Genomic DNA, 27,247 nt, shown 5'->3' on the forward strand with positions numbered 1-27,247 from the left:
TTATCAGTCATCAAAAACTCGTTATGTTGAAAATGTAATTTTAATAGATAATTCTTCATCTTACATAGGAGCACAATAAAATATACCACATTCTGAAGAAACTCCAGAAGTTACGAGAGAATAAGAGTGGGGGAAATTCAGATGGGCTACAATATCCATTACCTTAAAACTGTGAGACAAGGGTTCCAACCCACAGGTTAACATTTACATACTTAGGACTGGCTACATCGATGACTTAAAAATAACAAGAATCAGGATTAGATATAGAGAGGGGTGGGAAAGAACAGTTTGTCGGGGGGAGGAACTCTGTCAATGCAGAAAAAAAATTACTGAATATCAAATTAAAGAACAAAAGGAGCTCCCATAGCAAATACTGGGATGAAAGTAAGAATGAGTAACTGAGGACTTGACACTCTCAAAGAAGCCTTTTGGATGGCATTTATGCAAGCTGGTTGTTCATCAGGTCTATAAGGAAGACTCATAGATGTCTCAGCAAACCCCGAATAATTATCAGATTGGTGTTTCTTAATAACATACTCCAGTGGTCACACATGAAGTTTTCAGACAAGAACTAAGAAAAAGGTAGTAACTCAAATGCCTATCACAAATGTGGCACATGTGAAAGTCCTATACAAAGTCAGCCACAACTGCTTTGCTGTGACTCTCACATACAGTAATTTTCAAACAGGTGGCAAGACACCAATGATCATCCAGCTAATCAGACAACACACATTTATTTCAAATTTCTAGGCAGTAAAAATAATGTTAGCTACCGATGCTTTATGTATGCTCAGGGCCAGTTTAAAAATACTCCATTCAGTGATATCTTAAACACAAATTTGCATCAGTGAAAAGAAACTGGCAAAACCTACCTCTTGCCATTCAATTTCAGATGGTTAAGACCAAAACAGAATGCTTCATCGGTTTTAATTTTTAAATACGATTGTCACATTGGGAAAATGAAATAAACACAGTAAAATAAACTGTACAAAGGCAAAGTAGAATAACAAAAAATATTTTACTAAAACAAGATTTACAGAAGTTTCCAGACAAGCCATACAAAATGGTCACAAGCTTTTTCTTGAAGGGAGGATTCTACACTTGACAGCAAAGTCACAATGTTATCAGTGAGGGCTGTGATGTTTAATGTTCCCATTTTGGTTCAAACAATCAAGCTTGTCCATCTATAGCGTCTAAATAAAGTTAGACTTGGCTAGAGAGCATATTCTAAAGAACTGGTTAGCTGCTTTTAACCAATGCAATTAGATCACCATAAAAGGGGGGAAAGGAGCCCATAAAATTAAAACTACCTCCCCCCTCAAAAAAAATAATAAAATAAAGAAAAACACCCACGCCCCTGCAGCTAACCCGACAAACTACCTTCATTCACAGTGCTTTATACTTAAACCATGATGGGGAAAATGAATAAAAGCAGAGAGGGGCCACTGCTTTTAAACGTTTCGAAACAATCCCGATGATACTTCTAGCCTCTGCTCATGCTTTACAACAGTGGATCAGGACAAGACATAGATTTGCTAATGTGCATTTAATCACCAAAGGACTGAAGATGTCTGGGCTTTTATTCTGTAATGTTTCTAAGACTGTGTCCATTAAATGCAAACAAAAAAGGAAGAAGTCTTGGCAGAACAGGAGAAGTGATGCACACTTGACGATCAGATCGATTTAAATATTATTCATGGCATATAGCCTAGTCCATGCTCTAGCTGTAGGCAAAAACAAAAAAAGCAATTATTATTTTACTTAGTTTAATATGTTACTTGCCAAACTATAAAAATGTAAACAAACACTACAAAGTTAAGTATGAAAATGTAATGCTGTAACCTTTTAAATTTATGCCATTTTCTAAAATCTGAATCAGGGCAAAAAGATCGTTTATATGTCTAATTACCAAAACACTATAATAGAATTCAGAAATTCTACAAAATTCGACGGGACGAAAATAGCTGCCTTCTTTTGTCTCCTTCATTGCTAGATATAATGCTCTCCACTAATTTTGTTATAATTTGTAAAAGAAGCGTATCGATTTCAAACTCCCTCAATATAAACTGATGTAACTTAATCAAAATATTGCAAAAGCAGCTCAAGAGTTCAAAAGTTTTGCTTTATTTTTATGTATTACTAGATGAATGGTAGACACCAGCGTTTGTTAAATCAGGTGTAGTTATACAAGGGTCCAAGATCTCCCAATTATATATATTGTTTTTAAACTTGGAGATCTGGCAGTAGGTCATAAGATGGAGCATGAACATCTTTTGGTAAGAGGTATTTACATATTATAAGCAGGATTGTGACTTATTCCTTCTAATATTTTTTTCTTTTTCTTAAGACGTTATAAGAAGTTTTCCAAAGGGAGCACAAATCTGTTTTAAAAAGTAGAAGCAGTATGAAGAAGAATGATTATTAAATACCTGTTTCTATGGCTTGGGCTTCGTTGGTCTTCCACTGCTCCGCTACATCATTTGCTAATGGATCATCTGGATTGGGAGCACTTAACAAAGCCTGGATAGATAGCAGAACTGTGCGAATCTGCAGTGCTGGGGACCACTTATCTGTGAAGGCAACAGGTACAGAATGATCGAACATGAAAAAACAGCTCAGAACGACTACATTTCCCTTCCAAAGACTCTGTTGTCTTGATATAAGGCAAGATGACAATGCATAGATTCTCAATACGGAATGCTTAAGAGGAAAAGGAGAAATCTTAATAGTATATTATGATAATGATAAAGGTAACACTTACCTTTCAAAATATCTAAACATATTCTTCCCAACTTGTCTACATTAGGATGATAAATTTTGGTCATGAATCGTACTTTAGGGGCTGCCATCGGGTATTCTTCTGGAAGGAATAGTTCAAGTTTAAAAGTCCCTCCCTCAAAGGGGGAATCCTGGGGGCCAGCAATGACCACATGAAAATAACGGGCGTTGCTCTCATCTGGTTCTGCTTTAATGCCGGGAACTGGTTCTGCCAGCAAACGCTGGGTTTCCTACAACAGAAAAACATTAATACATTTGTGAAACAAATGTCATTTCACTAAACACCAAAAAAAAATTAGAAAGTTCATCTCTTAAAACTGAATATAACTGAATCTCTCCAATCTCCTGATGGGGTCTTTAGCTTATAAAATGCAAAATTCAAAGAAAAGACCATTTAAATAATTACCATCAGCTGAATACAGCTAGCAAATACTGGTGGAGTATCATATACATTACAGCTACAAATATCTATAAATTATGTTGATAATAAAATCAGGCTAATGAAACTATTTTATACTCAAGGAACCAAAAAAGGAAAAGATAAAAGGAGAAATAAAATAACACTAGGATTACCATATAGGCAAGGCAACTTGCCCTCTTTGAACACTACCAAAATCGAGCTGTTTTAAAAGTAAAATTCATTTTAAAGTCACTGAAAATCTCCCCTTTGAAAAATATAATGGAACGAAGAAAGAACAAGTGTATAGGAGCAAGAGAGGGCTAGAGAAATGATTGACATGGACCTTAAGGGACATTTACTGCTCCCCAAGTATCATCTAATTCTCTTTTCCATCTTGCTCCCTCTCTCCTAACTATAACATCCTTCCTCCTTGCTCTTCAAACCTCCAACGTCTCCATCTTCATCCTCACTTTTGGCTGATGACTCTACTGTTTTGTATTTCACAAGAAAACCAAACCTTCCTGAAGTTTCCACTACAGCATTTGTAAACCTACATGCATCTGCGTGCCCATGTGCTCTGCCTTTTCTTCTGTCACTATGGATGAAATGGAGGGTCACTCTTGGCTAAGGCCAACTTCTCCTCTTGAGCACTACATCTTATCTCTGTCTCATCTACTCAAAGGACATTGCTTTAGCATCCCTTTCCTCTCCTGATTCATCAGTTTTCCTCTCCTTTTTATTAGATCTTCCTCCAAATTGTACAAACTTGCTACAATTTCTCCCAATAAGAGGGGAAAAAGACTTTGACCGTACTCTCCTCCATCAGCTATTGCCCCATGGCTTTGCTCCTCTTTGAAAGTTATCTGTACTTGTTTGTCTCCAATTTCTCTCCTCCTCTCTTATCTTAAACATAATTTTCCAATCAGTCTTAACCACTAATCTGCTTGTTGAGGTCACTAATGAGTCCCACAGAGTTAAATCAAATGGTCAATGCTCAATCTTCATCTTGGCCTAAATGCAACACCTTCCCCAACTGGTCTGCTTTCCTTCTTGCAAGGCTGCAACCAGCTTCCTGAAGACACACTCTCCCAGCTCTCTCTTCCTAAATGTCTGGCAGCAACCACCTTCCTAGTTCTCTATCTCTCCGACACTGAAGTGTGCTAGGGGCTCTGCCCTAGGGCTGCTTCTCTGTCCACACACTTCCATAGTGATCTCATCTAGCCCAATGAATTTATATTCTAAATACACTCTGTACATGCTGAAGTCTCTCCAAATTCATATCGAGCAAAGCTCTCTCCGCTGAGCGTGCCTCTTTTATCCATAACTGCCTGCTTGACAGCTTTTCTTTAATGTCTAATAAAGCATCCCAAACTTAGGGAGACCATCCCCAACCTCAACCTGCTCCTCCCCTTAAAGCCTTCCTCGTGTCAGTTAATCATAAATCAATCCATCCTTCCAACTGATCCACCTTTTCCTTCATACCCCACACATCTAACCTGATCAACGAATCTTGTTAGCTTGAACTTCGAGATCTACCCATAATTGGACTGCTTCTCACCACTCCGCTGCTACACTTCTGATCCAAACCCCCATCAGCTCTCACCTGGCATACTGCCATTATCCTAACTTTATTCTCCCTGCTCCTAACCTTGTTCCCCACTCCCTCTAGGGTCTGTAGTCCACAGACCTTTTAAAATAAAAATCCTCATAACGATTTTTAAGGCTTTATATGATGCCCTCACTCTACCCATCTCTTACTCATCTTCAGCTATGCTTCCCCCACCCTACCTCTAACTCCATCCTACCCCCCTACTCCACCCACTTTGTTCCAGCCAAACTAGCTTCTTTGTAGTTCTTCAACCAGCCAGGAAACTCCTCTCTCAGAGGCTTTGCACTTGCTCTTTTCCCCACAGACTTTTATATGGCTCACTCCCTCAGTTCCTAAGATCTTTTCCATTCACACGTTTTCGCAGCGAAGACTCCATAACCGAAATTGCAAACCCCAAACCACCCTATCTCACTCTCTCCCTATCCCTGTCCCCCTACTTTATCTCCACAGCACTAATAAAATATTACATATCTCACTTATTTTAAGAATGGAAGTGTCGTAAAAGGAGAGATTTGTGTCTGTTTTATTTACTGCTCTATCCTCACCACTTGGAAGAGGAGTTCCTGGCACCATAGATATTCAAATAAATACTTGCTGAATTATGAATCTATTTGATGTTACAAAGAATGAGGAATAAACTCAGAATTTCATCTTTAACATTAAAGCAGTATTATGCGAAGCAGGATGTGCACTTCACAGGAAGAACATAAAGGGATCATTTTAGGTGTGAGAAGAGATTAACTTCTATTTATATTTTTACCCAGAAAAATGTTAATATTCACTATACAAACTGATAATGGTATGTGCAATAGTTAACAGTAATACATTTTCAACATTTTGAATAGGCACGTGTAGTCAAAAAAGTTTAGAACACTTCTATAAGCTTTTAGGTATGAAAAACAAACGAGAATATTGTATTTACAATGTTTTCACTTAAAAAAAATTATATGCCTTATACCATTTCATTCTACAACCTACAGTGCATATACTAAAAAAAAAAGATTTCTGTCAGCAGTCACAAACTGAAATAGTCATAAGATGCAGATACAGAAGCAACTCTTTCCTCAAAATGTGTCAAGCCCATAGCCATTTAAAGTAATGCCTTTAGGGGGCATTTTAGGGGGAAGAGGGGAAGTAGATGGGGTAAAAGGGGTCAAATATGTGGTGACATTAAAGAATTAAAAGTAAATAAAAAAACAAAAATAAAAATAATGCCTTTAGTACTTTAATTCTAGTTTTTTGCCTTGTTTTAATCATGGCAATGCAAGGGCAAGTGAAAAACTAAAATGCTGTAAATTACTTTCAACAAAATGTTTTTTAGGCTCAGAGTAAAACATTTGTAGAGCATTAAAACTCTCAAGAGGCAATAATGAAGCCTCTCCTATCTTGGGTAGTGCTCCAACACGTAATTAGAACAAAAAAGGCCGATCTTCATTTCTAGGAAAGAAAGACATTAAGGATGAAAAGGAGTAAAGAAATGTGAAAAGAACTGGATGGGGTAAAGTTCCATCAGTGCTGACCTCTCATCTCCATCCTCCTTTTGTTTTGCTCCAGGTCTCCACACTTTCAGAAAGCCATAAAAAGGAAGACTGGAAAAAAGGATAAAGCTGAGATCCAAGAGCCAAAATACTGCTCTCTGATTACACAAAATAGTAGCAGCTCAATTCAGAGCTATAAAAAGCCGCCCAAAGGGCCTCCAAGATCAAATCCCAAAATAGCTTCAAAATCACTCTCAGTGCACAGATATAGATACAACATTCATTTCCTTATCTACGGCTCACCCTCAAAATCAGATAAAATGTACATATTAAACATATCATGTGATCTGATCAATTATAAGATTTAATTTGACCACATTCTAGAATAAGCTTTTAGGTGTGAAAAACATTTTGAAATAGCCTGATATGCTCTCAAATTCTAATGAATTTTGATCCAATAAAAAGATACATAATTATTTTACTAGATGGCACCGATTTCCCAAACAAACCCACAGCATAAATTATGGGAGGAAAAAAAGAATAAAATCCAAACTAAATGGGGCTAGTAGCTACCACATAGGATAGTCAAGACACAAAGCAATCCTGTTATAATGATGTTACTTACAGGTCATTAAGAATAATTTAACTTATTTCACATAGTGAGTACAATCTAGTAGAAAAACTAAAGTATCACTATTTTCTCCTCAAAAAATACTATACAAGAAGTAATGTCAGAACATCTGAATCATGAATAGCAAGAATGTGTATAATAAGTGTTACTGTTTGTTACAATCGCAAGATTGTGTATGAAAATGTTTTGTAGCAATTTCAAAAAAAAAAAACACCCATGGACAAAAAATAATTCAAACAAAGAAACTGCATAAAATAAGGGTTAATGTTGAGTAACTTAAATTTTTACAGTCCACACTACCCCCTAGTGGACGTAAGACATCATCTACTTATTTTGGCCTTTGTAAATGAAAAAATTTACCCTACCTAGTTCACTAACTTTTTAAAGATTGCTTATCCTAAAGTCAGATGAGAATGATTCTCTCAAGGCATACTTTACCCCTTTTTCTGTTTTCTCCCTCTATTCCTACACAATTAAACCTCATGATTTCTTAAGTAGCAGATTCAGAGAAGGAAAAATGGAGGAAAAGTCTCTGAGTACCAAGAATTAAACCTTAATTTAGACCAAGGTATCATCCCTTTGTCAAAAAGCTTTATTTCTAGGCAGACTGATAAGTAACAGGAAAGTACTCTGGGTTCTACTTGGAGTAATACTCAAGAGGTGGGATGGGATGACTTGGGCTAGGAATCTCTACATTCTAATTTTTCCCTTCAACCCAAGACCGGATCAATACTCCTGTGAAGTTCGGTGAAAAGGAACGGACACTTTTCTAATAGGTTAAGAATATCCAATCAACTTGTTTCTCAGGTCTGAATTAGTCTGGAAGTGTCTACCCTGTATTTCCAGTTTCCTGCGCATTACCACCACTCCTCTTATCATAACCAGAATAACTGTCAGTTTACTGGTCAGACTCTAAACTATTTGAAGATAGAACTCCAGCTACCAAATGATGGTGATGAGTGCTAAGTAAACGTTCAATGAATAAGTGCATGCATGTACCAAAGGTACCAAACAGAGCTGATAAGGATTACTATACCTGCTGTGTTAGCTGGTAACTTCCACCCCAGGAATATGGCATTTAAGATTACTCCAATCACTGGTAATGCACAAAAATCTGAAAATCCTACTAACTGTGCCTTTAACAAGAAAAACTGTCATCCTTCACCGCCACTAGTCTGTAAATTCCATGTCAGGGTCTCTGCAGTTATCAAGCACTGTTCCCAGATATGCAGAGAATCAATAGAAGCTCAAGTAACAATAAAAACAAACTGTGCCAAATACTGACTTAAGTGCTCTACAGTATTAACTCGTTAATCCTCATACCCATCTTACAAATGAGGAATATGAGGAAGAATGACCACTTACAGTACAACCAAAGCTAGCAAGTGGCAGGGCCAAGACTGAAATCCAGGCTATTGGACTCTATTTCAGTCTGGCTTCAGGGCCTATTTTCTTAATCTCAATGGAATTTAGTAATATAAAATATTTTGTACTTTTGCTCAAAAACAATTATACTTTTGCTCATATAATCTCAATAACATTATTTGAGGTTGATAATTCATTTTAAGGCCCTCGATTCACAATATGAACAGTAAATATCAAATGTTTGTCAGGGCAGTAAATAGCACATAAGGAAGGGCTTCTTTTCAGTCCTTCATAATCCTAAAGAAGTGCTTTATGAAAGAGGTAAATTAATTTAAGTCATAATGTCACTTCCCCTCCCCCTGTTTTCTTTTGGGACTGGCAACTGAGGAAGTCTAAAGTCTTTTTAAGGTAAGTGAGGTAGGAAAATAATCTGCTTTATTTAATTGAAAATTGGGATACACCATTTTGACCTAGAATTATCTATTACACAGTAAGTCATTTTGCCTATCTTTGGTACTACACAAGACCATTATGCTCTGAAATGTTACTGTGACTTTGAAATATTAATTTACTAACAAATATTAATTGCTTATTTTGTACATGGCATTGTGGTAACAAACAACTCAAAAGAATAAAACAGAGCCCCCGGCCCCACGAATTTATTTCACTGTGAGTATAAAGTACATATAAAAGTCAGTTTTTTGAAAGATACATTTTTAAAATGGGTATGTCAAGGTCTTAGAGAGGTACAGGGTATGAGTTAGGGATACTATATGAGCATCGGGATTAGACTGGGGACATTTTAAACATTTTCTGGAAAGAACTTACATCTCCATCTTTTTCTCATTGTTTTTTTTTGAAATATAGTACTAAGTATTGGTGTTACAGTTAAAGACAGCGTCGACTACTCCTTCCTAACACACTCATGAAATTCTTGGTGTTTAAGAATATCCTTCAACTACCTCGAGAGCTCTAATAAGTAGACTCATGGAAGCTAAGCTTCTCCATTTTCCCATGGTTTCTGATTTGATGGATGATCTAACACTTCATTGCCTGGGCTTTCGTTAGCATCAGCTCAAAAAATAAAAATAAGCCTTTAGTGATTTAAATAATGTAACTGTCTTACTGACTTCATGAATTCTGTCTTAGGAATAATGTTTTAGAACTAGATGAAAAGAAGACCTAGCTTAGTAACGCTCTGGGATTGCTGTTGCGCCAGGTCTTTAAGGCACCGTTAAGAAATCCATCCAAAAGCATTAAAAAAAAAAAAAAAACAAACTGGCATATGTTAGATTTTGGAAGGAAATATATCACTTAGTAGGTGGGGAAGGAAAGGCTTTTTTATTCATCCTAAATGAAAATTAGGTAAATTTTTCAAATGTCTATTTCTGCATGGTGTACATTAAAATTATGAGTGATGCATAAGCAAAAACCAGTGAACCTATACTTTGAAAAAAAAAATAACTTTAAAAATAATCTAGACTGTGAGTTTCTTAAATTTTTAACTGGTTATTTGAAGTTGACTATTCATTTTAGGCCCTTATGTGTAATGTTAGCCATCTGTCCATAAATTTGTCTACTATCAAGCAATGGTAAAAATTCCCCCGTTCATTCATATCTTCCCTCCCCGTTCTTAGTGTAATGTTAGAGTTGGGAGATAAGAATGTGAGAATTTGTAGAAAATAGAAAAACTTATTTATGGTCACATAGGACAACTGCCTGGCAGCATAAGGCAAAATGAGGTTCGAAGTGAGCATTCATCATTTCTTTTGGCCAACCCACAGCTAGAACACCCTTGTTTGGAAATGACACCCCCCCACCCCCCAACCCTTATGGATCGCCACCTTCCTATATAGAAGCTTCAGTCTTATTTCCTAACTCTCATACAACTAAGCATGTGAGACCACAGGCTTAGTCAAAACCTGTGCATCAGAAGCTAAACTATAAAAAAAGGATCCATTCTGGAGAGAATAGCAGTAGTTACCTTAGACAGCAACGGATGAAGTTCCAGTGGAGCATTCTGTATTAGGCATCAGCAATCATTTTGCAATGTGTTGCACACAATGCCAGCAGTGAAATATCCACTATGATGTGATTCTGAGCCTTGTTCCTGGCTGCCTCTTTCTTTGGTGCTCCTTGAGATTGTGTAAGATAGCCAGATACCGGTGCTCCTATGAGAATCTAATGCCTGATGATCTGAGGTGGAGCTGAGGCAGTGATGCTAGCGCTGGGGAGCGGCTGCAAATACAGATGAAGCTTTTGCTTGCTCATCTGCTGCCTACCTCCTGCTATGCAGCCTGGTTTCTGAGAGGCCACAGTCCGATAGGTACAGGTCCTCGGACGGGGGTTGGGGACCCCTGGTGTAAGGTACCTAATAACTCAATACTATTTCTACTTACAACGTTGGCTACTGTTGCTTGCTAAAAATACAAACTCTAAACTAGATATGGAAGAAAGTGAAGAAAAGGTAAGAGTTAACAGACTGTGGGGTGGGGGAGATAAAGAGGTTAAGAAGCTAAATATCTCTTGTGGATTAAATGGGGTCAAAAGAGGAGAGCACTAAAGCTAGCTAAGGTCTTTACCAAAGAACTTCTACTTGGTTTAAGAGCCTTTATAAGGGAGTTAATTTCACATTAGAGAGCTAACTTCAACTAGGGAGCCTGATGTGCCTACTAGAGAAAAAAGTCAGAGCTAGAACATGTGAATTTAATCCCAATTCTAATTGCACCAATTTGTTACACAACCATACAAATTCATTTACCTCTCCAGCCTTCTAAAATTTAGTCCCTTGAACATTTCAAAGGTTTTCTCTAGTACTAAAATTGACGGAACATTTTATTACAGGAATGGGTTAAAAATTACTACTATAAACTTCCTTCTACTAGAAGGTGCCCTTTTGTAATATTCTTTAACCTTGACTACTCTTCAATATGTCGTCTTCCCTGTTGACACTGTATCCCCAGTGTCAATGCCAATGCTCAATATCTAAATAAAAAAGAACTGTTTGCTAATGGTACCTGCTTTTTTCCACCTGTTCATTAAATTATAAAATCAACTTAAAATTAGCCATATTTCTAATAGTCAAAATGTGGTTAACATCCTACTATGTTAATTTTTTTCTGATAAAGACAAAAGCCCTTTAAAATATTTACATATTTTCACTTACTTTGTCACTCCACCCTGATTTCCTGGTTGCTTTATAGATAAATAATCAATATTCTTTGCAAACCACATGGTGAAAACAGGCACTATGCCTGGCCTACAAGCTAGTGGCTACACCTCTACAGTTACCATATACTACTTATTCAGGTTTTAAATGTGGTAATCACAACAAGATTTAAGTGCTAAATGCTGAGGACTCCACTAATGGGAAAGGTCTATGCTTAATAGGCAAGAATACAGATGGAAGCAGAGCAGTTGAAATTTTCAGTGAGACAAATAAAAAAAAGTTACAGTTGGTCCAAGATTTGCAATCCAGTTGTGCCACTGACATAATTTTGTCCAAAATCCAAACCACCAGGAAGGCAAATTTAGTTTTTTCACACTCTACACAAACTCTGGGTTAAATCAGGAAGCAATCAGATATTAGCATTTCTATCTCTGTCAAAATAAGCTTCCTTTAACAAGTCTGCCACACTGCACAGTTCCAAGAGGAATCATTCATATCACAACCCCTGAAATTGTGCACTGCAAGATCCAAAAATCCTATGGATTAAAGAATAAAACTTCAGTCTAGCAGCTGTAAAAATCAACTTTATTACTAACTCATGGAAAATTAATTATATAATTCTAACAAAATAAAAATATATTTACCCCCCAACATCTCATATACCTACCCACTGTTGATAAATAGGCATTCACTGTGCTTTTAAAATCTATGCCCCACTTCAGCAAGTTATGTTCGATGTTAACTATTTGTAGGACTAATACATAAATGACAAACAGTTTTCCTACATTGGGAAGACATTAATTCTTTTTAGATTTATGGTGAAGCTGCAACTTTGTAAAATTAGATATTAAATAAGGTTCAGTATTACATTAGGCTGTGTTCTCTGCACTGTAAATCTCCCTACCACCCTAGAGCTAGATTAGTATATTAAGCAGATAAAGAAACAGGGAGGTCAAGTGCAAGCTTGTATTTGGCAGAGCTACAAGTCAAGCCCAGAGACCCTGGCCCCAGACTCTGTGCTCCTACCACATATAACCACACATATCCACATACCCAAAATCCTTCTGCTCTTGAGAATTAGGAGGAAGACCTAAGTCATTTAAGTCACAAAACATTATTTTGCACACAAAGCAGCATTTCTATCACTCTGAACGTCAACTGTCAGTTAAAAGGTAAGCAACTAAATGCTATTGAACACTACTGGAAAGTAAGGGCGGCGCACTTTCTATATATAGAAAGCCATCTCTCACACACTTTGTCACCCTATATTGTCTGTCTCCCAACTATACTAATTTCCATAGGTCAAGGCCCGGGTCTAATGTTTGTGCCCCAATACTGAATACCACAGAGATTCTTATCACATTCCACATCAGTTGAACGAACAAATGTAACTACTACTGAGATCAACCCCACAGTGGAAAGAAAAATACTAGGGTAAAAAAATACGGGGTAAAAGGAGATTCAAGATCTTCCCAAAACTGTAGGCTGAAAGATTTAAGGAGCCGCATGGTGACTGTAAATGGCAGGAGTATGGGGCGGGGCGGGGGGGGGTGTGTGTGAAAAAAGACATTTTAAAATTCAAACCCAATCTTCACAAACTATTTCATACTTTTGCTCAAAAGCTTTGCCCTTGGTACCTTCCCTACAGGTCGTATACTTAAAGAACCAAAAACTAAGCACCAAAGATATCAGGCTTAAGTTTCTTTTGCCCCTTTAGCAGCTCTCTGATGACCTAATAGTCATTTTCTTCAATTTTAATAATGATTATTTGCTCAATACTGAACAGCTAGTGTGTTAAAAATTCAATCCTTTACCTCAAGGTTTTTGAAAGAATTTGAAATGAAACTGCTTAAGAAACCAAATTAACCCAAGGTTAGAGATTTTAATATTTCACAGATTATCAATTTGGTTTGAAAGTTAAATAATTTTAAGCGATGCAGCTGGAGTATATAACTCAGTATATTTTTTATTCTTTTGTAATTTCATATTATTTCTGTCATATTCTACTGAATCAGAAGAGGAAATGACCCAGACAACTCAGATTTTAATACAGGCATACCTCGGAGATATTGCGGGTTCAGTTCCAGACCGCCTCAATAAAGTGAGTCTCACAATAAAGCAAGTTGTAATCTTTTTGCTGGGAGTCTTGCCTTCAATTTGTAAAAAAACACAACGCCTGTAAAGTGCAATAAAGCAAAGTGCAATAAAACAAGGTATGCCTGTATAACTGAAATATGCAAATATAAATAATGAGGGAGACATATTATATGATAGGACATCTGTATACAATACTACTAGGTCAAATTTGTCTACTTCATGTAGATAGCCAGGGTCCCTGAAACAACACAAAAATATATTAAAAGAACACAAATGCTGGACATAGGGCTTGCTAGCAATGTGAGCTAATGAGATATTACATAAAACCATACCTTGAATGAAAATAACAGGTTACAAAATCATAAAATAACTGATTTAAATGGTCTGAGTTAACAGTGGTTTCATTGAAGAAAAGAATTAGGTGACTGGAACACAGAGGTGGGAGACATTTTTTAATGAATACCCTTTTGTTGAGTTTTGGAACACGTGTGAGTACTACTTACCCAAAAAAGCAAGAAAAAGTGTTTTTAAGTAAAATCACCTAAAGAAATTGAATAAGCATTTTAAGCAATCCTATTTTGAAACTGAAAACATATCATTATCACCAAGACAATCCTTAAAACTCAGAAGAGACAAAGTTAAAAAGCAATGCTACTTAGTGTTGTGGAGAAAACTGATTCTCATATACATGGCTGGTTGGGACTACAAGCTGGCCCACCCTCTAACAATTCCACTTCTTGGAATTTATCCTAAGGAAAAACTGGATATGTGCTCAAAAGTACACCTCCAAAAATAATGATCACATAAAAGCCTATGGGAAAAACATACTATAAATATAAAAATTAATAACACAGAAAAATATCCCTTCTACATAAACTGAACAGACTTCAAACAGTATAATCCTTTAATTAGTGTTGTGCTGGTGTGATGGATTGTTCTAAATCTTAACTGAGATGATGGTTTCACAGTGTCAAAACTCAAATTGAATACTTAAAATGGGTACATTTAATTGTATGTAAGTTATACCTTAATAAAGTTGATTTAAAAGGGAAAAAATAATGTAACGTGCACCTTGAGTTTATTGAGGGCAGGCACTGGGTCATATTTTGGGGAAGCAGGGCTCTTTATTCACCTGAATACCTGTTGGGATTTGGGGGTAGGAACAACAGTTTGACTAGGTATTCAAATATTTGAGCAGCAGAGCAATGCAGGAAGAAAGAAATAGAAAGAAAGAGTGGAAAAAATATTGAGAGCCAATGAGATGGTTTATGGCTATTTGCTGCTAAACTCCTAACTCTTCAATTAAAAAAATTACTAAACCTGCAAAATGCTTGCAATTAGTGGATTCTTTTGAGGAAACTGTTGAAAGGGTTGAACTATGTGCCTAGGTTAATAGCATGTATAATCTCCAAACCAAAGACAAGGAAACCTTAAGACCCTAAACTATTTGATAAGTGGCCAAATCTTGGGCAGGATCATCGGCCTTTCAGAGGCTAACAAATTGGAAAGCTAAATAAATTCAGTCCTTACTGCAGTAAGGACTGACACCTGTATTAATCCTTACAATTGACTTGGATGTTCACATACATTGTTACGTTTAATTCTCAGAACCACTTCTGAAAACATTTTATAGAAATGTGCACATTTCAAGTGGCAGAACATGGACTACAAGCCCACTCTGGAGTCAAGGGCTCTTTTCACACTTCACAGCTAGAACTTGGAATCATCAGCAACCAGCACTGCTTTACACCTATGCATTCGTGTTATGTAAATAACAAAGAGTTATAACTAAAAGGTATATGAAAGCTAAAAATAGAAATGTTTCTTAATTTGTTCTGATAGTATAAGTGCCCTTAGAGCTGAAACAAAGAGAGTCACCAAGGATAGGAGAAAGGGTAAATTCTTGAGCACCATTTGCCTGAATCTCTTGGCATTTTCTCTAATCCTTTCTTGTGCAATATTCTAGCTTGAAGGCATGCAGTTCTGTCTTGAGATTTGAGGGTTAGCCCATAAAATGGGAGATTCAACTGATTTAGAGCAAAAGCATTTCTTTATAGCATATACTAATGTGTGTGCGCGCACACACACCCCAAGTCAAACAAAGAGATGGGGGGGAGGGGGGAGTCCTTCCCCGAAGCTTAATCAAAACAAAACAAAAAAAATTTTTTTAAAAACCTTATAAAATCCCCAATTCTACAGGACTGAAGTCAAGCCAAGTATTGCCACATCGCAAGGGCTAGGCCAGGTGTTCAGGCAGCTTTCTAACTTTAAAACCTCAACACTGGGAAATTTATATCTGTGCCAGATGTAAAGTAATGTTATTTTCTCACTTATCCTTCTATCTTTGTGATTCTGGAGGTGGGACTCTGCAAACCACATTTCTGCTTTGCCAGGGACTCCCTATTAAACTCTGCAGATGTGGGAGGGATGCTAAAGGGATACGAGAGGGGACTTGTTTCTTCCGGGTTTCTTGGGCCACTGAGGTGCCTGTGAGCATCACCCAATATCCCTGTAGTGCATTAATCCAATCTGCAGTTCATACCACACTGAGAGAACCAACTTAATCATCACTCCATCCCCTAGATCAGGGGGCCCTAACCCCTGGGCTGCAAACCAGTACCTGTCTGTGGCCTGTCAGGAACCCGGCCACATAGTAGATGAGTGATGGGGCCAGAAAGCGTCATCTGTATTTGCAGCCACTCCCCAGCACTAGCATCACCTCCTCAGCTCCACCTCAGATCATCAGGCATGAGATTCTCATAGGAGTACTGGTCCCTGATGCCAATAAGGTTGGGGATCGCTGCTCTAGAGGGCCAGACTCTCTTCAGAGGTTTAGATCTCAACTGGGGATATCATTCTCCCAAGTTCCTAAAGTTTAATAATATCAACCTTTTCTCCTTGTTTTTACCCCCAGACTTAGGAGTGGTAGCTGCTTTCTATAGCTGCTAACTCTAAAATATCTTAAAAGTTCTCTTTTCTCCCTTTCTGTCACCTAACTAATGACTTTATATATGTGACAGTTCCTACTCTGGGATCTTCCTGCCTAAGTAAACATCCTTTCTCAGTCTTTCTCACTTCCATTATAAAGCTTTTTCAATTGAGATGTGATAACAAGACTCAAATACTGAGCAAAACAGGCAACATTTCTAGTGTTCGCAATTAATCACTTTTTTCAAAACACCTATTTTCCAACGGAGGTCTGATTAACTTATGATATGAGAGAATAACAGAATGATCATGTACAACACATACAATTCTATAATTATGAAGTGAATCTCTGGACATGGAATGCAATACTTGGTTTGAGTCTTAAAAAAATAAAATGCTTTTTCTTAAATGAATGTTGGTACATTTCTACATTATCCCTCCTCTCTTACACCAGCCATACATTTGCTTTCATTTTACTAAAACCAAATACTTGAAGTAAATTCTCTGTCTACATATGTCATGTTAATAGGTTTGAAGTCAATCCTTTATACAGTGAAGAGTCACATGATGACATCTATGTTTTCAGAATAGTGTGGCAGTGTGGAAAATGGGAAGGGAGACTGCGTGTAAGTGAAGACAGGGAGATGAGTTCTGAAAATACTGCAAAAAAAAAAAAAAATCCACAAGAAGATAACAGCTCACATACAAAAATAACTGGGAAGTGGAGAGACAGGGATGGGTTAGCAAAAGCAGAGGCATTTCTTAGGTTGACTAGATTGGGCTTAAAAACAAACTGAAAGTGGAAGAGGGTAGGGGAGAAAATCTCAGATAACTGAGTTAATATTGATACAATTAATAAAGAGAAGAAACACTAGAAGTGCTGATGCACACAAGAGAAGACAGCGAAATGAATATTCCATTGTAGAATAAGTTGATTTTAAAACGTCTGCAAGACATCTAAGTGATAATAAAAGTAGGCAATTGGAGAGACCTGAAACTCAAGTCTAGATTTTGTAATCAATGATCACTGTGGACTGAAGGCAAATAAGTGAATAAATGTGCTCAGAATAAAAAAGGTCCGGGGTCTGAACTTCAAGAGAACATGAACATTTAAAGGCTTTAAAACTATCACAGCAGATAGGATACAGGCCTTCTACTGGAAACCTATACATTTATTTCAGAATATTGCTACTACTTAGCATTTGTGCAATTTTATTTTAGTTGCCTAAGAACCAGTTTAAAAGCCAAAAGGGAAAATCAGTTCCAGGATTGTATGATGACAGCTTCTCCTCACTGTTTTAAATTCTGCCCAAAGGGATCATATGATCATCAGGTTTTAAAATAGGATTTGAAATAACTGAGGCCTAGGGAAAATGACTTAGCCAAGGTAACAAAGTTTCTTCATTCTCGAGATAAGAATTAAAGTCTATACAGAGTCTTACCCATTATTCACCAGAATTTCTCATAGTGTCCAGTAATCATATCTAATCACTAAAGATTTACTACTGCTGACAAATTTTTCTTTAAAAGGCTCACAAGCCTTAAGGACATTTTCTAAGGCAATGCAGGTTTCAAATGTGACTAGTTTTACGAGAACCAATAGAGATTATTTACCTGCTAAAACTTCTGCTTTGCTTCATTCGGTATTGTCGTTTCTTTAAAGTATTATAAAACTTCAGCTAAAAAATTTAAAAGGGAATGAAGTTCTGATGTGTGCTACAATATGGATGAACCGTGAAAACATGCTGAGTGAAAGAAACTAGATACAAAAAACCCTACAGTATATGATTCCATTTACGTGAAATGTTAATAGGCAAATCCACAGAGACAGAAAGTAAGTGGTTGCCAGGGTGGAGGTAGAGAGTGACCACTTAATGGATACAGGGCTCCTTTTTTGGGGTGATGAAAACATTCTGGTTAGATATTGGTGAAGACTGCACAACTTTGTTAATATATTAAAACCAATGAACTGTTCATTTTAAAAGGATGAATTTTATGGTATGTGAATTATGTTTCAAAAAATAAATGAAGCATTTAGGTTTTCCTCTCATATTCAGTAAGATTTTATCATTTTATCTATGAACTAGACTGGAATAGCAAAAGTGAAAGGGAAATAATTATCTCTACTACTTGATTTTCAGTATATAACATATTTATTATATTAATTGAAGTTTTAGTAATGAATTCATAAAGTACTACTGAAGAAAAAGTTTTTCAAATCAAAAGATTGCATTTGAAGTCTGTGGTCCAAGCATAGACTTGCTGACTCATGTTATAGTTTAGAACTGCTCAAATTATCTTCTTAAAGAATTTGATATGCCTAATTAGAATGACATTCAACCTTCCTCCCAAAAAAACCGCTTCCACTTATCTTTTGAAGTTTAGTTCAAATCTCATCCCTCTAAAAATCTCTTTTGCTAAACCAATCTTGAACTACACCATCACGTGTTTGGTGTTCTCACTGATGGCTGTTTTCTATATATGAGAAGATACTGGCTGTATGATTTTACTTATATTCCTCACATTCTACCCATCTTTGCATTGAGGCCACGTACACACAAGGCCATTATTTCTGCAAGGTGCACACTAAAATCATCTGGAGACTTTAAAACAAAACCTTAACAAAATAATATTCTGAGCTGGCAACTGTTAAATTTGTAAGTACCCCCACAGAATTCTGATACAAAACCATGAACTAAGTACTCAGATTAAAAACAAGTGTTCATAGAAAATACCTCCTAGTTCCTACCACTCAGTACAACAGCAGCCCATAAAATTAAACTGGGAGAAGATTCTGATAAGAAAAAGGAATGGTTTAGCCAAGTATTCACTACTCTCTAATCACAGTCAGAAACCTGAATGGAGCTTGCAGCACTTTTAGTTTAACCCTTATGTGAACAGCAACAATAAAGACAGGGTAGACAGAGTACTTTACTTGTAGGGGAGGGGAATACACACACACACACACACATATAATGTGTTATATATATTATATATGAATAGCTCTTTTACAGCTAAAGGTAAGGAACTTCAAGCTTTGTAACTGTAAATCACTGTGCCTCCAACTGTGAAAAGAAATTATTTAAAAAAAAAAAAAGCCAAAGCAAGAATTACAATACGCACATGTGTAAGGGGAGTTACACTGAAAAAAACACTTTTCCTTATTCTCTCCAAATGGCAGTGAGGGAATTAGATAGGTATATACACCTTTCCTGAGTGGAAAATACAAAATTCAATTTAATTATATAAACGAGTGTAAGATAATATTAATCTACTTAGGTTTACTGATGAAAAAAATTTTTGTTTAAAATTAACATTAGAATGGTTATGGTCTGATGCAGAGATACCTCAAATGTATTTTGCTGGTAAAAAAACAAACAAACAAACAAATAAATAGCAGGAAAGAGAGGAATCGTTGCTCTTTAGTTCCTTCTCACCAGAACCCCAAACTCCTGCGCATCCAGGGATCCAGAAGGGCAGAAGAGGAATATGCCACACCAGACCATGGGTATTCCATCGTAAAGCAAACTGTATTACTAAACAAGGGTTCACTTGTGCAAAAACCTCCAATTAAACTACAATAAGGAGACTTTTGATAAAAAATAAGAGTTAAATAAGCACTTAGACTCTGCACATGAATATGTTTTCACTTCATCTGTCCAAACGATAAAATATAAAAACACAGGCATTGCCAGTTATTATGTATGGGCAGATATGTTCTGGCACATTGCATCTACAGTACCTGCAGTCTACAGAATCAGATCGCCTGGGTTCAATATCACAGCTCCATCAACCACTCTGTGCTGTTTCCACATATGTAGTATAGGAAAAATGCTAATATCCACATCACAGGATTGCTGTTACAACTAATACATGCAACATGCTTAGAACAGTTCCTAGTACATAGTATATAAGTGCTCAATAAAAATTATCTATTATTTATATAGTAAAAACTGTATGACCAATATCACTTCAAGAATAGTTGCCACACCACACTCTGGTAAATATGATTCATAGACTAAGTATGAATTTAAGAATTCAAAATGCAACAATGCTTTATTTGTCCAACAATGCTTGATTGCCAACTCTCTGAACTTAGTAGTAAACAGTAGTAATTCCTGATGGGACTCTAATTATTAAAGCTACTATGCACCACATATTCTAGATTTCTGAAATATGTTATGCATTTATATATATACTCATCCACATTTATTCATTTTCTCTCTCTCCTACCAGCTTTCATATCTGCTATTTCATTTGCCCAAAACTCATTCTCCCTCCTTCTCTTTGAATTTAAAAATACTTCCTCAACAGATACCTTTCTTCATCCTTAGACATCCTTAAATCCCATGCATGTCTTCTTTCACAACACACCTTACTGTAACTTCCTGTTTCACAACTGTGTTTTCCACTAGACAGGGATGCCTATCTTGTTCACCTGGCTTAGTGCTAAATACACATTACGCATTTAATAAATGTCCATTTAATTGAACTGAAACCCGTCTTATGAATGGATAATAGACACACAAATCACAATGTTATGAAAGACTGAAGTTTGGCCTTAGGCTCTTATTAGCTTACTAAAGCCACTTTTACCCCTGCTCCATAGTAAGGTGGTGGAGGGGATGATAATCCCAAACATCCTTAAGAGTCACTAAAAACACAGTGACTTTACAGGAACAACATTTTCCTTTGTATAAACTATAAAGAAATAAAAGCTGCTAAGTTTCTACAAGTTGCTAACATTTTAGCTGATGTTAACTGATTTCCTATTAGTCCATCTCCTAATTTGTATACCCATGCTGATGTCCTTAAATATACATTTGCAAAGAAAATTTCAACTGTATAATAAAATCCAACTTATCCCAATCCAACTCATCTTTCATATAAAAAAAAATCTTATCTCTTAATAATGCATTACACTACACAGACTGTGCTTTCAGATCTATTTTGTTTTTAGAAAATAAAATTATATAACATAATAATTAGGTATACACATTGCAACTGTGATGACCACAACTGCAATGTCCAAAACCCTTCATGGATGCTAACCCCATTTTCTCATTTCTGGTATTTATTCTACAATGCATATGTGCATCCATAACTCATGACAGCAGACTTAAATGTATGTTAAGAAGCCACACTATTTGAATCTGTAGCATAAGTTATTTTCTTCTTAAATCCGTTTACACACTGGTAAACCAAATTACTTGGTATAAGGAAGAAAGCAAAGGTATTACTGACTTGCAAGTCAGGAATCCTAGTGATCTAACTTCTTTGGCCTACAGACTCATGAGAAAAGGAAAAGGATTCTGTTCCTTACTGTTTAAAACTCTACGGCTGTTAAGTAAATTGTCGCAAGTGTGAAAAAACTCAGAACTTCCACAAAGCAAATGCATAACTTTTCTGATGTCATTATTTAGTATGGTGGTTACTCATACAGTGCTTGATAATTTGACAAAACTCAATTTCTATTCTGAGTTGATTAATCTAGATTGAAGAAATTGCTTGACACAGAGTTGTTTAAAAAACAACACTCAACTGACTACTATTTTTAACTTACTTTCAATTATGCCCACATTTCATAATCAAAACATTAGGTAGTATATTAAATATTACTTATAGCCTGAAAGTTTAATCATTACTGAAGTTGTCTAGGTATTCTTAACCTAGAATGCATGGAGACCAAGGGGATTCACAAAATAAGCTTGTCAAGAACCTGACTTCCCAGAAGTCATACGCAAAAAAATATGGTTTATTGTCCTAGGAAGGTCAGAAAATTTTTAAACTGAGACAAAAGAGCTAAGAACCACACTGTTTCTAGTAAAGCTTTTACTATGAGTTTATGTTTTCTAACAATGTTTTAATTTTAATTTATAAGTCCATCTTCATCATGGTTGGTTTTTCATGACTTTTTTTAAACTGGGAGGATAAAAACATTACCTGACAAAGATTTTCACAGCTTAAAAAAGGCTCGATTTTCCAAAACGTTTTTCTTACTATAAACTACCTTATGTACTAGAATACATATTAAACAAGTGGCTTTTATATAGTTATAGGAAAAAATGCTATCTGTATTTTTAAAATCAAAATTATTAAAGTAAAAAATAAACAGAACTCAAGCCTCAATGCAAAGTCCGATCATATCAGGTTTTTAAGAATTTGAGACTAAACTTCACCAAACAGAAAAGTAAATTTAAGGAAAGACTGGTGAAATTCTAATCTCAGAATGTTGGTTTGGTAGTAGATTTTTATCAAATAAGCCAATACCTTGAGTAAGTTAACTACAGTTTCCTAAGGCTATATTTTATTGTTCTATGACTAATTTTGAGAAGACTTAAATTAAAGGAATGTCACTCTGTCAACATAACACGTACAGCTAAAATAAATTTGTTTCTGACCAAGGCCACAACTACAGATCTTGTTCCCAAAATAACTCTGGTGCTTCTTTATGACAAATGGATTAGGAAGTACCTCTTATTTTAAGTATCTTTTAACCTATATGACTTTAATCACTTCTAGAAACTTTGGTGTCTAAGGCCATGCCACCCTGAACAAGCCCGATCTCGTCTGATTTCGGAAGCTAAGCAGGGTCGAGCCTGGTTAATACTTGGATGGGAGACCATCTAGGAAGACCAGATGCTGCAGGCGTAAAAAATAAAAATAATAAAAAAATAAAGGATTGTAAGCTGACAAGGTCCTTGCAATCTGTGAGGTCAACCAAGGGTTGACTCGCGTAAAAAATTTGAAAAAAAGAAACTTTGGCCCAGGAGGGAAGAGAGAAAAAAGGAAATTCAAAAACTTCTGGCTAAACAGAGAACTACCAACATTCAATAAAACACACACATGTGCAAAATACTACTATATAAAAAATTATTCATTACAGCATGGTTTGTAAACAAAGTTTGGAGAACAATCTAAAAGTTATCAATAAGCAATTAGTTAAATTAAGATCTAACCACAAGGTTCCACAAAGCTGCCCTTCAAAAAATGAGTCACCTTGAAGATGTACTGGGGGTTGGGGGAAATCAAGGTATTTGCATGAGGAGGGGAACAAGCCTAACATATATGTACTAAGTCTCAATAGTTTTTCTTGAAGGATACACAATAAATATAATAATGGTTGCCTAGGGAGGGGAACAGGAATGCTGAAGGACAGATGAGAGAATCTTAATTTTCCTCTATAGACTACCCTTTAGAACCTTTCAAATGTTGTACTCTGTTTCCTAGTCAACAAAATAAAAGATTGATTTGTTTTTTAATGAATTTACAGGTGGTATTAGAGAGTTTTAGCTCAACATCTGTTCAGATAGAATCTATACTATGCAGTAAAAATGAATGTCAAATTATGATACAGAATAACTTCCCTAAAACTTTTCTGTGAAGAGACTAAAGAGCATTCATTCATTCAATCAATATTTCAGTGCCTATTGTGTGTTCTAGGCATTACAGCAATGCCCGAGTCAACCAGTAGTCCCTGCCTTTAGTGGGAGTAGAGACAAAAAGTAACATAACTTCAAGTGGCGGTAAGTGCCAAACAGAAGAGAGGGGAATGTGGGGATAAAGAGAACCAATGGGGGAGAAGGAGAGAGAAACTGTTTTAGGAACCTTAAAAGTAAACCTTTCAGAGGATATGACATGTGAGTCAAGAAATGAGCAATGCAATAAACAGGAGGAAAGCTCTGTGAATGGAATAAGCAAGGTTCCAGTGTACCAGATACAGCAAAGCAACCATGAGCAGGGGAGTGACTTAATCTATATTTTAAAAAGTAATACTAGCTGCTGCTTAAAAGGAGACTAACTAATACAGTAAGCCAGGCAACAAATGATGGAACTGAGCAATGCTTTCAGAGAAATGGGAAAATGTGTCTGATTTAGGATATATTTTGAAAGTAGAGCCTACAGAATGTGCTACTGGATTGGAAACAAGAATCCAACTGGGTAAAGAGTAATTCAAAAAACATCTTATATTTAAATAGTTACTTACAGGTCTCAAGGTACTTTTACATACATTATTTCACTTCATAACAAGAGGCAGGAGATCACACTGAGTCAAGATCCAAGTTCTTCCTCTTGCCAGTTTTAAGACCCTACGAAAGTCATTTTAATGGGTTTCTATAAAACACACTGTCTACTTCACAAGATTCCTGCAGGTTTCAACTGGTTGAAGAATTTTGCAATTGTAAATAATGACCATTTTGAGATAGATAGGATCATATTAATAGATGTCCAATGAAAGATGATTTGTTCCTATCATTCAGGACAGCAGAGCTACCTCACCACTACCACCATTATATTCCACAAAGAACCTTGTATTGAAGTTATCAAAGAGGCAAACTTTTTGTTTAAACTATGACATTAAGAAAAAATACATTTTCACTGATATGGAAAAACCTACATGATACAAGCACGGGCACTAGTAAAAAACACCATTGTCTTTTAATCCTTCCTAGGGACCGGTGAAAACAGTTCTTTCAAGCTATTAATGACATTAAAGTAGCAACAACTAATTTTTACAAGATAAAACCCAAATCATAGCACCTTTCATTAGAGAGACACTATCAACAAGACACTGTAAAATTTTAATTATGAGTTATCACTGTTTTGGTTTAAATGGTATAATGTAAATACCTAGTGTAAACTACTGTGTGCCTTATGACTTGAATTATGAGGACTTCAACTTATTGCCTTAAATTATTTCTGTAAGTTTATAAGCAAGGTTCCATAGAATTTATTTTTCCATCCAAGGTTCTCATGTTACTGCAGGAGAGGTCCAGCATCAAGCAAAAATGGAAAAATACATGTTAAGTCTTTAGTTCATTATGTATATTGGAGAATATTTTGAACGGCAGTTTGTATTATGTACTTAGTCGATAACCTGAATAACAGTAAGTAATAATTCCAGAATATTTGGTGTACCGTTCTATCCTGCACCACTCATTTTCAACTGGGCCTCAATAAACATGACCACTGGAGCCATGTGACTGCATTATAACTAAAACCACACTGTAAGGACTTTTCAATGCATACAGCAATTAAACTGCCTTGGACAAAATCCGAGACAATTTCATTCATAATACAGTACAACAAATTTCACTTTATGAAGGTTCACATTATTAGACTTCAGCGCATAATGACAATCTGTCCTACTTCTCTTATTTCTAAGAATTTCTACCTTATAAAACCTCCTATTTCTCCGAATCAAGCACCTTTAGGTAAGAGACATCCCTCATCTCAGATATATTTAATTGAAATTGCACGAAACACTACACAATACATTATCCTTCAACAGGTCTTTTGCTTAGTACATCATGTCCTCCAAACTTTAAAACAAACTAGCGTAAATACACATTCACCAGGTTACATCAAGCAAAATGATACTGCAGCTTTAGTCACTTTAACTTGCATATTAAGCAATAAGGAGATTCGACTCATTTCCTGCATTAAAACTGACAAAAAAATGTCAAGGTTTTGTTTTGCGAATTACGAGAAACATTTCAGATCTGAGAATGTGATATTATACAAAGAATTTACAAAACCAAGATGCCAAATTCTTCATGGTCCATATATACTTATCAAAGGATAGTATTAATGAAGAGCAGAAGGAAAGCCTAACAATTAAAGCTCACAAATTCGAAAGCCAAAAGATTTCACAAGGACCTCCACACCTGCGCCCTACCCTCAAGTCTTGTGCTAAAAACTATTTCCTCTGAACAGAAACAGCTCTTAAAGAGTTTGAAAACCAGAGTAAAATCACTTCGCAGACATAACGAGCGGAAACTTATTTAAAGGAGAGGAGATAGCGGAAGCTAGAGCAGTTGAGCGCGGGGCCCCCACATTCCCGGATCCTGGCTGCCAGGGGCGAGCATGTGCTGCCGGCCGCAAAACCCGCGGCCCTCCCAGAGCCTCCTACCGTGGAACAAGGCCTGGCCTGGCCTCACCCTCCGGTTCATTCATTCTGAATCTGGGGCTGCCTCCCCCGTGCGCTCCCGCCCAAGCCGAGAGGGAGATCCGCGACCGAGGGGTCGTGTCCCGCAACAACCCCAGACCAGAGTCCCGGCCCTGCCGCGATTCCCGCGCGCCCGCGGCCTCCGCCCGGGGGTGGTCTGAAAGACTGCGGAGGCCCGCGCCCAACACCAGAACCCCGCAACTCCACCCTCCACCAGGGCACAGGCCAGACACCCCCCGCTCGCAAGGGGCCGCTTAGAAGCCCTCGGTCCCCGCCACCAAGCTGCCCCACCGCGGCCGGAAGTCTCCCCGGCGCCCCCTCCCCAGCGCCCGACTTCCCTCGCCACCGCGACCAGACCCTCTCAGTGCTGCCTCGGGCCTCCCAGCGCGGGTCGCGGGCCGGAGGCAGCGAGGGGCCGCGCCGCCCGATCCACTGAGCGGGCAAGAACAGAGCAGGCAGCCGAAGGCCGGCCTGGGAGGTTACCTTGATAATCCTGCGGGGCAGCCCGGCCATCTTGTCAGATCCCGACTTCGGCCTCTGGTTTCGTCTCCGGCTCCGCTCGCCTCACGCACGAGTGGAAGTCCCAGGCTCCACTTCCGGGGGACGTTGCCGCGCCCGCCGCTCAAGCCGCCACCGAGGCCCCTTGGGAAATGTAGTCCCTGCTCCGTTGCGGCTGGCTTCCTTTGGCCTTGGTCCCCTCCCCGGACCACCCCACCCCAGCCCCGGCCGAGAGGTGGCGGAAGTGACGCGCGGCGGCGGGGGAGGGTCTTGGGGTGGGGGGCGGCGCGGGGCGGCGCAGAGCTCCGGCGCTCGTGAACTAGCCTGCCTCGCTACGGTGGGACT

General features: G+C 37.4%; 1 protein-coding gene and 1 pseudogene across 1 annotated transcript; one reads left to right on the plus strand and one right to left on the minus strand.

Moving 5' to 3' along the window:
* Positions 1–21: 21 nt before the first annotated feature.
* UBE2N (ubiquitin conjugating enzyme E2 N) lies at positions 22–27,247 on the minus strand. The gene is made up of 4 exons (XM_011361778.1): positions 26,888–27,247; positions 2,762–3,008; positions 2,430–2,570; positions 22–1,724 (listed from the first exon to the last, which is right to left on the minus strand). Exons 1-4 carry the CDS (start codon positions 26,915–26,917, stop codon positions 1,684–1,686), a joined length of 459 nt encoding a protein of 152 aa, XP_011360080.1. The 5' UTR covers positions 26,918–27,247; the 3' UTR covers positions 22–1,683.
* Positions 22,988–23,106, plus strand: LOC111740972 (annotated as a pseudogene).

Source organism: Pteropus vampyrus, unplaced genomic scaffold (genome assembly GCF_000151845.1).
Source record: "Pteropus vampyrus isolate Shadow unplaced genomic scaffold, Pvam_2.0 Scaffold70, whole genome shotgun sequence".
In the NCBI taxonomy this organism is placed as follows: Eukaryota; Metazoa; Chordata; class Mammalia; order Chiroptera; family Pteropodidae; genus Pteropus; species Pteropus vampyrus.